This window comes from Ictalurus punctatus, chromosome 12 (genome assembly GCF_001660625.3).
Source record: "Ictalurus punctatus breed USDA103 chromosome 12, Coco_2.0, whole genome shotgun sequence".
Taxonomy (NCBI): domain Eukaryota; kingdom Metazoa; phylum Chordata; class Actinopteri; order Siluriformes; family Ictaluridae; genus Ictalurus; species Ictalurus punctatus.
The window spans coordinates 19,176,211-19,189,667 of record NC_030427.2 but is presented as its reverse complement, the minus strand read 5'-3'; the positions used below and the strand labels follow the sequence as shown (position 1 = coordinate 19,189,667).

The following is a 13,457-nucleotide window of genomic DNA, read 5'->3' as shown; positions in this document are numbered from 1 at the left end:
AATCGAAATCATGTAGTATCCGATAGTAAGAATTGAAACTTTATTGTTTTTTTACTGAAGCACATTCAGTGGTATTGCGATATATTGTTGCCTTATGTATCGAACTCGTATGGTATTGTATCGTAGCGGATTCTGTGTGAATCGTATGAATTGCATGGTATCGTGTGAAAGTCTGAGGGATTTACATGCCTGTTTGTTAGAGGAAAAGAGATCTTCCAGCCTGTAGATGGCAGTGTAGTTCATTTCTCTTGTAAAGAGTAGCGACTAAGAGGTCGACCGTGTTGTTAAGAAGCACAACAAAAGACGAGTGGATATAAGTGAATTCAGTCAGATTTGAAAACGTTATCATTATTGGCGTGGTTGAACTGATTTATACAGAAGAACTAATCAGCAGGTTGAGTGAAGTACAGGGTAAGTGTGTGCAGCTGATATTCTCGAGAGTTGTAAAGTCTTGTTGTCCTGGACAGACCTTAGCATTAGCTTTGCTACATCCTCATAGCTTGAATACGTCACGCTAAGTATGTTGACAGAATGGCGATATAGTTAGCAGATTAGCTCTCCAGTAACAGATTTCTCCGGGTTTTCCGCTCGCTTACATCTATTTTATTCCTCTCTCTCCAGAGACAGTGTTTAGTCAAGTAGTTTATTATTATAAAATTAAGTTCTTAAACCTTTTTAGTTAGCTATCATTCACGCAGTGGAGCAGCAAATGGCTTCCAGCTACCTCACTAAATAATACTTCAATCTAGATTTGGTTTGCAGGGACAGTATAACTTTTATTAACGGATCTTTTGTCCACTTCGAGGGTTAAAATTAATTATTGTCGGTTTCAGAGATTCATATTTAAGCGTTAATACAGTCCTTCAGTGAACAGGTGCACAGCTGCTGTCTGTAATGCTGTATAATATGAAATGAATATAATTGGTTCGTTGAGTTACTTTGGCTTTAATACATTAATACGTTTATATTTCATAATTGGTCCCTCAGAGCGTTTTGTACCTGTACGTTAATATAACAGTGTATTTATTGGGGGGGTGCATGGCTCTGAAGAATTTCTTACTTTGTACTATTCCAGGAAAATGATTAAAACGTTTTTGATGACTCATCCTGTACTACGCATGTGTCCGTCCAATTAAATATTCCCTACAAGGTAGACGCCCCGCCCCCAGGAAGGGCCTTATGCGCCATTGCTCTACAGTAGCAGCTCGTTAGCAGCGAACATGGTTTGTCGGGTCGAAAAATTGGTTCAGTTATTTCATGGGAATTTTAAATGACTGGATTGTGACTGACAGCATGCCTTTTGTGTATCTTAATTCACCTAAGTAATAATATTTCACTATAATGTTAATTGTGCAACCCCCACCCACCCCACCCACCCGCCCCTCCTCTCCCTGATTGTAGGTCTGCTTGGAAGACCACACTGAAGAGAGGAGAAGAAATAAAAAAGCAGGAGGAGCTGGACGCTGGAGTGCTGAACTTAAACCATCAAGTCGGCTTTCAGTTTTGGACGTCTTTCTCCGGAGGAGCTTGGCTTTCTGCTTTAAGGATTTTGAATGACCAGAGAGGCTATTTTCCAACAAACAAACAACTAAGTTTCAAAACTGGATGTTGTATTGAATCACCTACACCAAGGATTAACTTTTGCTTGTTCTTGTGGATGAAAATAGTGACAAAGGTCACCTGATCCAGTATATATAAATTCAAGACAATACAAAAACGAAAAATAAGTGCGATATCGAACTTCCTGATTCGAAGAGAAACATTCGCCGTTCTGACGCAGGACTCGTACTTCCTTCAACCTGCAGGCGTATAATTTTCTATACTCTGAGCAGGTTTATTATATTTATGCATATAAATGGTTATTTCTCTTCATTTGGAAGAGTGTTTGGTGTTAAACCTATTCCTGTGACGTCAGTGACTCTCCTTTGAAGAGGTTGCACTGTACCTGTACATAGATGTGTATGTTTGTAAATGTTAAAACGACTTAATTGCGATTATATGATACCATTGTAAATGTTTTATTAGAACTTTTATAGACCAGTTGTAAAAAGCAAAAAAAAAAAAAAAGAGAAAGATAACTGGTGAACTTTTGATAAATTAAACAAAGAAGAAGACATTAGAGTAGACTTGATGGCTACTGCAAAGATGGAGAGCGTAGGTGCTGTTGCAATGGGGATCAGCAAGCAGAACGGACAGCTCCGAGGGCTGAGCTCTCAATCAGGACCCAGTGTTCAGAGCAATCCGTTTGCAAGAGTTTCTACTGGGGGCCAAAAACCCGCTGCAGACTCGCAGGAAGGACCTGGAATCCGGTGAGTCATATATCGTCCATTGAAAGTTTTAAGTGCCTCTGTGCATCTGTATAAGTAAAAACTAATTATAGACCTATCTGTATTTGTCTTCCTGAACTGTTCATGCTGTCCCAGGTTTGGTGAAGACTGGAAAAAGAGCCTGCAGCTTCCACCCAAAGACAATAGAATGAAAACTTCAGTAAGTCCTACACAAGCTGCAGTATTCTAATTATGCAGTGATGCTTGAAAGTTTAGACTTTTCACACAAGTCCTGAAAGTAGATAAAGGGAACCCTATTAAACAAATGAGACAAAAATATTACACTTGATCATTTATTTATTGAGGAAAATGATCCAATATTACATATCTGTGAGTGGCAAAAGTATGTGAACCTTTAATTTCAGTATCTGGTGTGACCCCCTTGTGCAGCAATAACCGCAACTAAACGTTTATGGTAACTGTTGATCAGTCCTGCACATCGGCTTGGGTATTTTAGCCCATTCCTCAGTACAGAACAGCTTCAACTCTGGGATGTTGGTGGGTTTGATTACTTCAGGTGTTTCCACAACATGTCTATTAGGGTCAGGACTTTGACTTGACCATTCCTAAACATTAACTTTATTCTTCTTTAACCAATCTTTGATAGAGTGACTTGTGTGCTTAGGGTCGTTGTCCTGCTGCATGTCCCACTTTCTTTTGAGATTCAGTTCATGGACAGATATCCTGACACATGTCCTAAACATTTTTCCAGTAACCTTCTGGCTTGTCCACGTGATCTTTAGCAAACTGCGGACAGGCAGCAGTGGTGTTCTGGAGAGCAGTGGTTTTCTCCTTGCAACCCTGCCATGCACACCATTGTTGTTCAGTGTTCTCCTGATGGTGGACTCATGAACATTAACATTAGCCAATGTTCTAAGCCTTTAGTTGCTAAGAAGTTACCCTGGGTTCCTTTGTGACCTTGCAGACTATTAAACGTCTTGTTCTTGGAGTGATCTTTGTTGGTCTCCACTCCTGGAGAGGGTAACAATGGTCTTGAATTTCCGTCATCTTTACACAATCTGTCCGACTGTGGATTGGTGGAGTCTGAACACCTTAGAGATGGTTTTGTAACCTTTTCCAGTCTGATGAGCATCAACAACTCTTTCTGAGGTACTCAGAAATCTCCTTTAGTCATGCCATGATGCGCTTCCACAAACATGTTATAAAGCTCAGACTTTGATAGATCCCTGTTCTTTAAATAAAACAGGGTGCTCACTCACACTTGATTGTCATCCCATTGATTGAAAACACCTGACTCTAATTTCACCTTCAAATTAACTGCTAATCCTAGAGGTTCACATGCTTTTGCCACTTACAGATATGAAATATTGGATCATTTTCCTCAATAAATAAATGACAGAGTATAACATTTTTGTCTCCTTTGTTTAATTGAGTTCTCATTATCTACTTTTAGGACTCGTGTGAAAATGTGATTATGTTTTAGGTCATTTTTATGCAGAAATATGGAAAATTCACAACCTTTCAAGCACCACTGTATATAAAAATGAGTCTGACTAGCGTCTTTATTTTCTCTCAGCATGTTTAACTGCAGTTAATTACTCTTTATATCTCTTAAGGATGTGACGGCCACAAAGGGAAATGAGTTTGAAGACTACTGCTTAAAGAGGGAGTTACTCATGGGGATCTTTGAAATGGGGTGGGAGAAACCTTCCCCAGTACAGGTGAATATATTCATATTCTTTATTTACTGAAGTGTCTGAAACAGGGGTTTATTTAACGGTTTGTTCTTTTTCATGCTTTCAGGAGGAGAGCATCCCCATTGCCCTGTCTGGTCGTGACATCCTGGCTCGTGCCAAAAACGGAACAGGAAAGAGTGGAGCATACTTGATTCCCATGCTGGAGAGGATAGACCTGAAGAAAGATTATATCCAGGGTAAACTCCTGCACTTCTGAACCAGCTCCAGTATACCTAGAGTAGGAGTGGAAGTAATGGTTGGTTTTTTTTTTTGGGGGGGGGGGGGGGGGGGTTGAGAGGTGTCTGTATGTCCTGTGACTGGGCTTATGAGATATATATATATATATATATATATATATATATATATATATATAAAATTATATAAAATATTTTTCCCTGATTGTGATTTTCCATATTAAAAGATCATGATAATGTAATCGTTCTGAACCAATGGCCTGAAAAAAGAAAAGAAAAAATTTCAAGGAGTATTTTCACAGTTTTAGGTTTTAGGAGAGTATGGGACCATGTGGATTTTTAGGCAATACTGCAGTAATAAACAAAGTAAACAAAAATCTAACAGTATGTAAAATTTTTCAATATGGTAAATGCTCTGCACTTAGATAGCACTTTTTTTTTAACCTTAGTGGTTCCAAAGCGCTTTACACTGTCTCATTCACACACACACACACACACACCAATGGTAGCAGAGCTGCCATGCAAGGTGCTAACTTGCCATCGGGAGCAACTTGGGGTTCAGTGTCTTGCCCAAGGACACTTCGGTATGTGGGGTCACGTGGGCCGGGAATCAAACCGCCAACCCTACGATTAGTGGACAACCCGCTCTACCACCTGAACCACAGCTGACACGATATCCATTTGATAATCCGTTTTAAATCGGTGGTATAATGTCCACATTGCTGACATTTACTGTTCTGCTGTTCAAAGTGTTTGGACGCATCTGCACACATGGGAACACCAGTTAAAAAAAAAAAACCTGTATTTGATCACTTTCTAATTGTCTTCACTATTAATATGATCTGTAATGTCTTAGATTTGTCACATCACTGTAGGCCTTTTAAATATTTATGTTGAAAACCAAAAGTGAGGTGTTTGGATTTTTTTTAGGGCCCTGGGCACTTTCAGTGCTTGGGCCCTATTGTTTTCCTAAGAATTTATTAATTTATCTTATTAATTTATTTATTCGGCACACACATCAGTCATCGCCCATTACGGGTCGCACGTGGACGTGGAGTGAGGGCTCTGTAGCGCCCCCTTCTTCACGGTACAAAACCTTGGGGCATAAATCATACATACTTGTACGTATATGTATGAAACTCTGTACACACTGTTCTCCTCGATCCGAACCATTTTCACGCTGACGATCATTAGCTCCACCCAACAGGAAGTTGGTCATTTTAGATTTTTTGAGAAGAGCATGCGGTGAACTTTTAAATACTCCTCCTGGGGGATTCATGTGATTGTCACCAAACTTGCTCAACATTATGCCAAGACATTGAAAATGCTGAATTATGAAGAGATTTTTGAAATCTCAAACGGTTTCACCATGGCAATTTAATTATGGCGCTAAAAAGGGAAATATTAAGTGTCTCGTATCTTTTTAGTGCATTAAGTGATTTCGATGAAACTTCATCTGTATGTTTGGTACTGTGGGCTGAGCCCATGGATATGGCTACTGTGAGTCACAGTCATAGTGCCACCAACTGGCAGCAGGAAGCATGTGACTTACAGCAGACTTTGCAGTAATCCTCTTATCTTTACCCGAATCGCCTCAAACTTGGTCAGGATAATGTCGAGACGCAGTAAAATTGCGAAAGGTGTCTTGATATTTTAAATAGTGTTGCTGTGGTAATGCATCAAACTGTAATACTTTTTCTTTGTATATTTAGGTGTTTATACATATGTGTTTGTTTTTGCTTTGGTTTTTATCAATTTTTTTTAAGGTTTTGTTTTTGTTTTTTTGATTCGAAAGTTAAACTGATAGCTGCGTTCAAAATTGCGTACTGTGGCCTACTGCATTCGATTCAGTACCTACTGCTCGGCTATGGTACAGTACATACTGATCAGTATAAGCATTTAGTATGACTACAATCTGGACATCCTACATCCGCCATGATGTCATTGTCATTTGACCTACAATTAAAAAGAAACGACATGCTGCCTTGTGCCATTTGTGATTCTGACACCAGTCCCTTTGCCTCATGGGATAGTGAAGTGTGTGTTGGTTCCATACTGCAGAATCTCTGCCGAAGCAGTAGGTCATCTGGGAATTTTTAGTGTACTTTTTTATTTAGGATTGTTTGCTCAAATTATTATTATTATTATTATTATTATTATTTAATTTTTTTTATCATTCTACATATTTTTCCACATTATTTATACTAGTAAGAAATAAAAATATTGACTACTGCACCGTTAACTGATGTTAAATATCTAAAGTTAGCTAAGTGAAAGATACATTCGTAGATTTTATAGTAGATTCATATGAATGAGCTCGACTTATTCTCCGTTTGCGTTGACAGAATGCGAGATTGCTCTTTTGGTGCATGTAATATAACTGGAGTAAACTGCCTAATTATTATTCAGATCATTATTTTCATATTTACTAATAGCAGTATACACGTTTATTGTTAAATCCTTAATGCAGAGCTCCTCAGTGAACATTTTTCTTAACTGGTTTATTTCTGATTTGGTCTCTCTCTCTCTCTCTCTCTCTCTCTCTCTCTCTCTCTCTCTCTCTCTCTCTCTCTCTCTCTCTCTCTAGCCTTAGTAATGGTACCCACTCGTGAGCTTGCACTACAGGTCAGCCAGATCAGCATTCAGCTCAGTAAGCATCTCGGTGGAGTCAAAGTCATGGCCACCACTGGCGGAACAAACCTTCGAGACGACATCATGCGTCTGGATGAGATCGGTAATTATAGTTTATAGTGAATTAGTCACATGTGAACCAAGCTGTGTTTAAAAATATTGTTGTTTTTCTTGCTTGTACAAACAATATGGAAAATTATATAGAACGTGATAAAAAAAAATGTATGTTTAAAGCAATGACTACTGAACAAGTAGGTTGTTTTTGGATGGGCCTCCCATTAATCAGTTTTCTAGACACTACATAGTCACTGAAGATCCTGAGGGGTAGAGTTTCATGCATATACCCAGAATTGGGGTGGGATGAACTCGAGGATTAAAAAACTAATAATAATTCAAATGTCAACCCAACCTTCTTAATGTTTAGAGAACTACTCTTGAAAAAACGTGACTAATTTTCTGTAATGCACCTTTTAATCTACACAACAAAAATCGCTCAGGTTTATGAGTAGTTCTCTATAAAAACATATTCAGGTAACACCAAGCTGGTTATGGTTAAAGGGTCGTGAGAACAGATAATTTAGGATACCAGACTAGGTAGTCTGACTAAAACAGAAATATGTAACAACTTCCTTTAGTTTAAAGGTGCTTTAAACCAAATGTTCTTCTTTCTTTTTTAAATAATATATATATAATATATATATATAATATATATGTATATGTGTGTGTGTGTGTGTGTGTGTGTGTGTGTGTGTGTGTGTGTATGTATGTGTGTATTACATTAAATAAATAAAAAAATAATAATCCTTGGGAGATTCCGCCCCCACCCCATTCCCGTTCCTGCACCATTCTCAAAGCTCTGCCCCTAGGATCTACAGTGGCCCGTAGAGTGTCTATAAAATGACTGACAGGAGGCGCATCCAAACAAAAACAAGCATTCTGACCCAGAAAGCCAGTTCTCCTGTCAGGGTGTCTTGATCTTAGATTGTGTCTTAAACCATTATTTTGTTCTACATGTTTTCCATGTTATTTGTATAAGTAAGAAATAAAAAAATGTATTCTTGCACCTTTTAATTTATTTAGTGATTAGCAAAGCAAAACTGTTTGAACAAGAGTAAGTATTTACTCTGTAAAGCTAATTTGTCTGTAAAACCTGTTTATCCCACATTAAACCCAGATCTGTGTACATCCAGTCTGTAAAGATGAGCACAGTGTAACAGTGTGCTTGTCGTTGTGCTTTTTGTGTGTTCTTGTAGTGCATGTTGTCATAGCTACACCAGGAAGGATACTGGACTTGATCAAGAAGGGTGTAGCGAAAGTGGATAAAGTTCAGATTATGGTAATGGATGAGGTGAGTCATCATGATGCGCACTTTGGGTCATAATAATATAACTGGTTCGTTATTTAACTTTTAATAGTCCTAGTAGTTGTCTTAGTACAAATGTCTGGTGGCCTGGGAAAACCCACCATGTTCTTTTGTTCATTAAAATGTCTAGTTTCTTCTCCTGGGGTAAATGGGAGTTAGGGTACTTGAACACAAGCCTTACCCTTAACTTTATCCACAATTCTCTACATGATTGTTTTCAAAGAAATGGCACACATTTCTCCCATTTTTGGCAAGTGTGTGTGTGTGATGTGCTCATCACGTTTAGTATTAAAGTCCACCGCAAGCTTGCGACAATTTCCCGATCCATCCATGAGAACGATTTTAATACATTCTTCTTTTGTCGAAGGCATTCTTAAAGCCTATCTGAAAAAATATGTATGATATAAACCAAGTATGATATATTTTGGAAGACATTTTGCTAAAATGTATAGTGCTGTGAAAAAGTTTCTGGTATCTTCTGTTTTTGTGTACATCTCATACTAAATAGTGTTAGATCTTCAAACGAAAACAAAGGCAACCTGAGTAAATGCAATAGTTTGTATTTTTTTGTTTTATTAAGCAAAAAATTATCCAACAACTATCACCCATGTGAAAAACTAATTGCCCCCTTAAACTTAAAATCAGTTTGTGCCACCTTTTAGCAGCAATAACTGCAATCAAACGCTTCCGATAACTGGAGATCAGTCTTTCAGTTATTTCTAGGACTAGGACTTACTCCTATGCTTTGGATCATTGTCTTGCTGCATAATCCAGTTGTTCTTGAGGTTCAACTTGCGGATTGAAGTCTGGACATTCTCCTTCAGGATTTTCTGGTAGAGAGCAGAATTCATGTTTCCATCAATTATTGCAAGTTGCCCAAGCCCTGAAGCAGCAAATCATCCCCACACCATCACACTTCCTCCACCATGCTTGACCATAGGTATGATGGTCTTTTTGTAGAATTCTGTGTTTGGTTTATGCCAGATGACAGACCCCTGTCTTCCAAACAGTTCCACTTTCGAATCATCAGTCCACAGAACATTCTCCCAAAAGGTTTGAGGATCATCAAGGTGTGTTTTGGCAAAATTCAGAGGAGACTTAATGTTCTTCTGGGTTAGCAGTGGTTTTAACCACCACTCTTCCATGGATGCCATTTTTGCCCAGTGTCTTTCTGATAGTGGAGTCATGAACTTTCCTGTGGGTCCTTTGATGTTGTCTTTGGCTCTTTTATGAGTTCCTGGATTAGTCATTGTTGTGCACTTGGAGGAATTTTGGAAGGTCAGCTTCTTCTGGGAAGGTTCAGTACTGTGCTGAGTTTTTCCATTTGGAGATAATAGCTCTCACTGTGGTCTTTTTGAGTCCCAGAGCCTTTGAAATAGCTTTGTAACCCTTCCCAGACTGATGTATTTAAATCACCTTCTTCCTCATCATTTCTGGAATTTCTTTCAACTTTGGCATGGTGTGTTACTGGGTAAGACCTTTTAAACAACTTCATGCTGTTGAAAAAGTTCTATTTAAGTGTTGATTTGAATGAACAGGGTTTGCAGTAATCAGGTCTGGTTGTGTTTAGTCCAGCTGAACCCCATTATGAATGCAGCTTCATAGATTTGGGAATTAGTAACTACGGGGGCAAATACATTTTCACATTGTTGTATTGGATAACGTTTTTTGCTTCAATAAATAACATTATCATTTAAAAACTGTATTGTGTTTATCTGGTTGCCTTTGTTTTATCTTAGATTTTATTTTCATTTCTTTAACTATTTATTGTGAAATATACACAAAAACAGAAGAAATCAGGATGGTGGCAAATACTTTTTCACAGCACTGTTTGCGCTCTATGAATGGAGAATTTTGGGACACCCTGTATTTCTCTAAAAAGTTTTTTAAATGATTTGTAATGCTACAAGCCTTCTTTAGAAACTAAAGGTCGACCGATTGATTGTTTTTGCCCAGAAATATTTAAATAAATGTAAGTAAAATGAAAATAAAATTTTTATTTATTTATTTATTTATCCCCCTCCCCCTTCTCACTTCATTGTTTTAATCCTCTGTCTCTTGAAGGCTGATAAGCTGCTCTCCCAGGACTTTGTGGTGCTAATTGAGGATATCATCAGCTTTCTGGCCAAGAACAGGCAGATTTTGCTGTATTCCGCCACCTTTCCCGTCACTGTGCAGAAATTCATGGTAAATTAGAGTAAGCCACATACAAATGGCCGCCATTTTGCCGTGCTGCTCTGTTTACAGCCGCTCGTGATTAACCTGCTTTCCTTCCTGCAGGCGAAGTATCTGAAGAAGCCCTATGAGATTAATCTAATGGAAGAGCTGACACTGAAGGGCATCACACAGTACTATGCCTATGTTACTGAGCGGCAGAAGGTGCACTGCCTCAACACACTCTTCTCCAGGGTAAACACACACGCACGACCACACACGCACGACCAATAGTGTGTACACCATGTCCAGGTGTTCCTCCATGTTTTTCTTTCCATCTCCACAGCTGCAAATCAATCAGTCTATCATCTTCTGCAACTCGACTCAGAGAGTGGAACTGCTGGCCAAGAAGATCACACAACTTGGCTACTCCTGTTTTTACATCCATGCCAAGATGATGCAGGTGTGAATCTGTTCTTGGGAGTAAAACACATGAGCTGAGCATGATCTAATCTGAACAATTAACCTGGTTGTCTTTACTGCAAACATATATATAAACATTTTCTTTCTTTCTTCCCCCAGGAGTACCGAAACAGAGTTTTCCATGACTTCAGAAATGGGTTGTGCAGAAATCTGGTCTGCACAGGTACGTTTGTCTGTCCATATAATTCAACTGCCTGTTAATACTGCTGCGACGCATCCTTTAAATCTAAAGCAGAGACCTACATGTATACAATTCAATTTACTTGAAATGTAAATCAGCTAGCATGTGCAAATTAGCCATTTAAATGTGATTTAAAATCAGCGATGTGTGAGACAAACCGAGAAATTAACGTGCCGCGCAATAGTCGATATATTGACGTTTTCTGATATCCCTGACGATCGTAATGCTGTCTTTCCATCTTGCGGACACTTTAGTCTGCACGACTCGATCGGTTTATATAAACTGGACTGAATACCTCATTTAGTGATCGTATGTTCGTAACAGATTTGTTCACGAGAGGCATCGACATCCAGGCAGTGAACGTGGTTATCAACTTCGACTTTCCGAAGAACGCGGAGACGTACCTGCACCGCATCGGGCGCTCAGGTGACAAAATAAATCTCATGTCGGTTTTTATCTACAGAGTTGAGACACGGTACACTTATCTTTAGAGACCTGTACAAGTTGTCATGGAAACGTTGGTGTGTTTTTAGGGAGGTTTGGCCACCTTGGTCTGGCCATTAACTTGATCACAGCAGAGGATCGCTTCAACCTGAAAGCCATCGAGGACCAGTTGGTGACTGATATCAAGCCCATCCCGAGCAGCATCGATAAAAGTCTGTACGTGGCAGAGTTCCACTCCGCCAACGATGAGGCAGAGGAGCAGGAGACACCTGAAGAGCCCTAAAGTACCACCAGAACCGGACAGTCAGTGCCACAATGCAGCTGTGTGGAAATGGTGTTGAATGAATGATGGATGGATTGATTTGTTTACTGTGTGTGTGTGTGTGTGTGTGTGTGTGTGTGTGTGAGAGAGCATAGCTTAATATTGGTTAAGTATTTTACATTTTCAGTTGTATGTGACTCTGCTCAACATTTTCTATTCTTTTTTTTTCTTTCTTTTTTTTCCCCTCTTAGGGTCTAAACTTAAGGTTATATATGCTCTCCTCTCCTCAGGACAAACCTGGCTTTGCACAAATATCAGCTTTTGCACACATACACACACACACACACACACACACACACCAGCATTTCGGCCCTGAATGTCCAGTGGTATCTTTGTGTTTACTTTTTATTTCTAAACTTTGTCAAGGATTGTATCACTGGCTGAGCTGAACATGTATTATGCTTTGCACCCGGGGGGGATATAGAGAACAAAATACATTCCAGAGTTCAATTCAGACTTCAGATAGATGAGTAAAGATATGGATAGGGCAAAGTCTGGAGTGGATAATTAGCATGACTATTAATTTGACTGGATGAAACAAGACAAGAATCTTTATGAATACTGCAAAATGCTGCATTTGCTGAGTTCGCTCAAGGAATTTAAGCCTAAAGGCCACGACTTGCCAGATACAGAAGCATTTTTATTTTGAACTCACTAAAGTGCCTTATTCCATTAGACACAACAATTTTAGTTTAAACCTATAGAGATCGAGTTAAAGCTGTCGTGGTGCTACTTTAGAGTTAAAGATGCGTAGTTTCCACATGTGATCCGTCACGCAAAGGGACATGATAAGGTGTTCGCGTCTTCCTACGCTATAAAGTGGTAAGATGGTAGATCTCAAGAATTACACAAAAAAACGATTCGGTGCACAAATTGTTTGCGGAATATTGATCGTCTGTGGCGCTAAATTACCTTTCAAATTTATAAAAGGCTCTGAAGGAAACTCGTTCAGCGTTTTCATGCGTAGTTCATCATTGCAATAAGTCATGGCAGCTAAAAACGCGTATGTGTGTTTGTTCTCGAGCCTTTTTTTTTTAAACGGATCCTAATTTTTTTTGTTTAAATACAAACACTCCTAGCCTAAGTAGCTTAATACCGTTTCCGTCTTTCTGCAGATCACAGTTTAATCCCACGAATGAAAAAATATTATTAGTCTGGTCAGTGGCAGGGGTCTAAAATATATATCTCTCTCACACACAGAGAGAGGGGTGTGTACACATTTGCAGATCAGTATTTTGAGGTTTCTTTTCTTTTTTCTTTTTTTTTCTGTTCATTTTTTAATAGATGTCTGTGTGCAAAGCATAAAACCTTACTCTCACTTTTGTTTAAGGCTGTAGCCAGGTTGTTGTTTATTGTTGTTGTTGTTATTATTATTATTATTATTGTTGTTGTTGTTTTTAAGAATAATAATAATAATAATAATAATAATAATAATCTTGCGCTTTACTTTATCTGGGTATGTGTGAATGTATAAATGGGGGGGGGACATATTTGTTATAAATGAGTCAGCAAATTAGTTTGAATGGCTCACCTAGATTTAGTTTTGAGCTTAGATTGAAGTGAGTTTGTGGAATTTGAAAGCAAACTGTAGCATTGTTTTGATATTGTGGCAGCTGTGATAATTTCCCACTTCAGATCCTCTTTACTACCCCTGACAACCC

General features: G+C 38.7%; 1 protein-coding gene across 1 annotated transcript in view; it reads left to right on the top strand.

The window, feature by feature from the left end:
* The first annotated feature begins 239 nt into the window (after positions 1–239).
* LOC108272660 (probable ATP-dependent RNA helicase ddx6) overlaps positions 240–13,457 on the top strand; it is a 13,853-nt gene continuing 635 nt past the window's right edge. The window contains exons 1-13 of the mRNA XM_017481223.3: positions 240–411; positions 1,402–2,309; positions 2,424–2,487; positions 3,905–4,009; positions 4,092–4,221; positions 6,806–6,952; positions 8,103–8,197; positions 10,277–10,399; positions 10,493–10,621; positions 10,713–10,829; positions 10,949–11,012; positions 11,355–11,456; positions 11,564–13,457. The exon at positions 11,564–13,457 is cut by the window's right edge and continues 635 nt beyond it. Of these exons, the coding sequence (XP_017336712.1) occupies positions 2,131–2,309; positions 2,424–2,487; positions 3,905–4,009; positions 4,092–4,221; positions 6,806–6,952; positions 8,103–8,197; positions 10,277–10,399; positions 10,493–10,621; positions 10,713–10,829; positions 10,949–11,012; positions 11,355–11,456; positions 11,564–11,757 (1,449 nt within the window). The 5' untranslated portion in view covers positions 240–411; positions 1,402–2,130 and the 3' untranslated portion in view covers positions 11,758–13,457. The remainder of the gene's footprint in view (positions 412–1,401; positions 2,310–2,423; positions 2,488–3,904; positions 4,010–4,091; positions 4,222–6,805; positions 6,953–8,102; positions 8,198–10,276; positions 10,400–10,492; positions 10,622–10,712; positions 10,830–10,948; positions 11,013–11,354; positions 11,457–11,563) is intronic.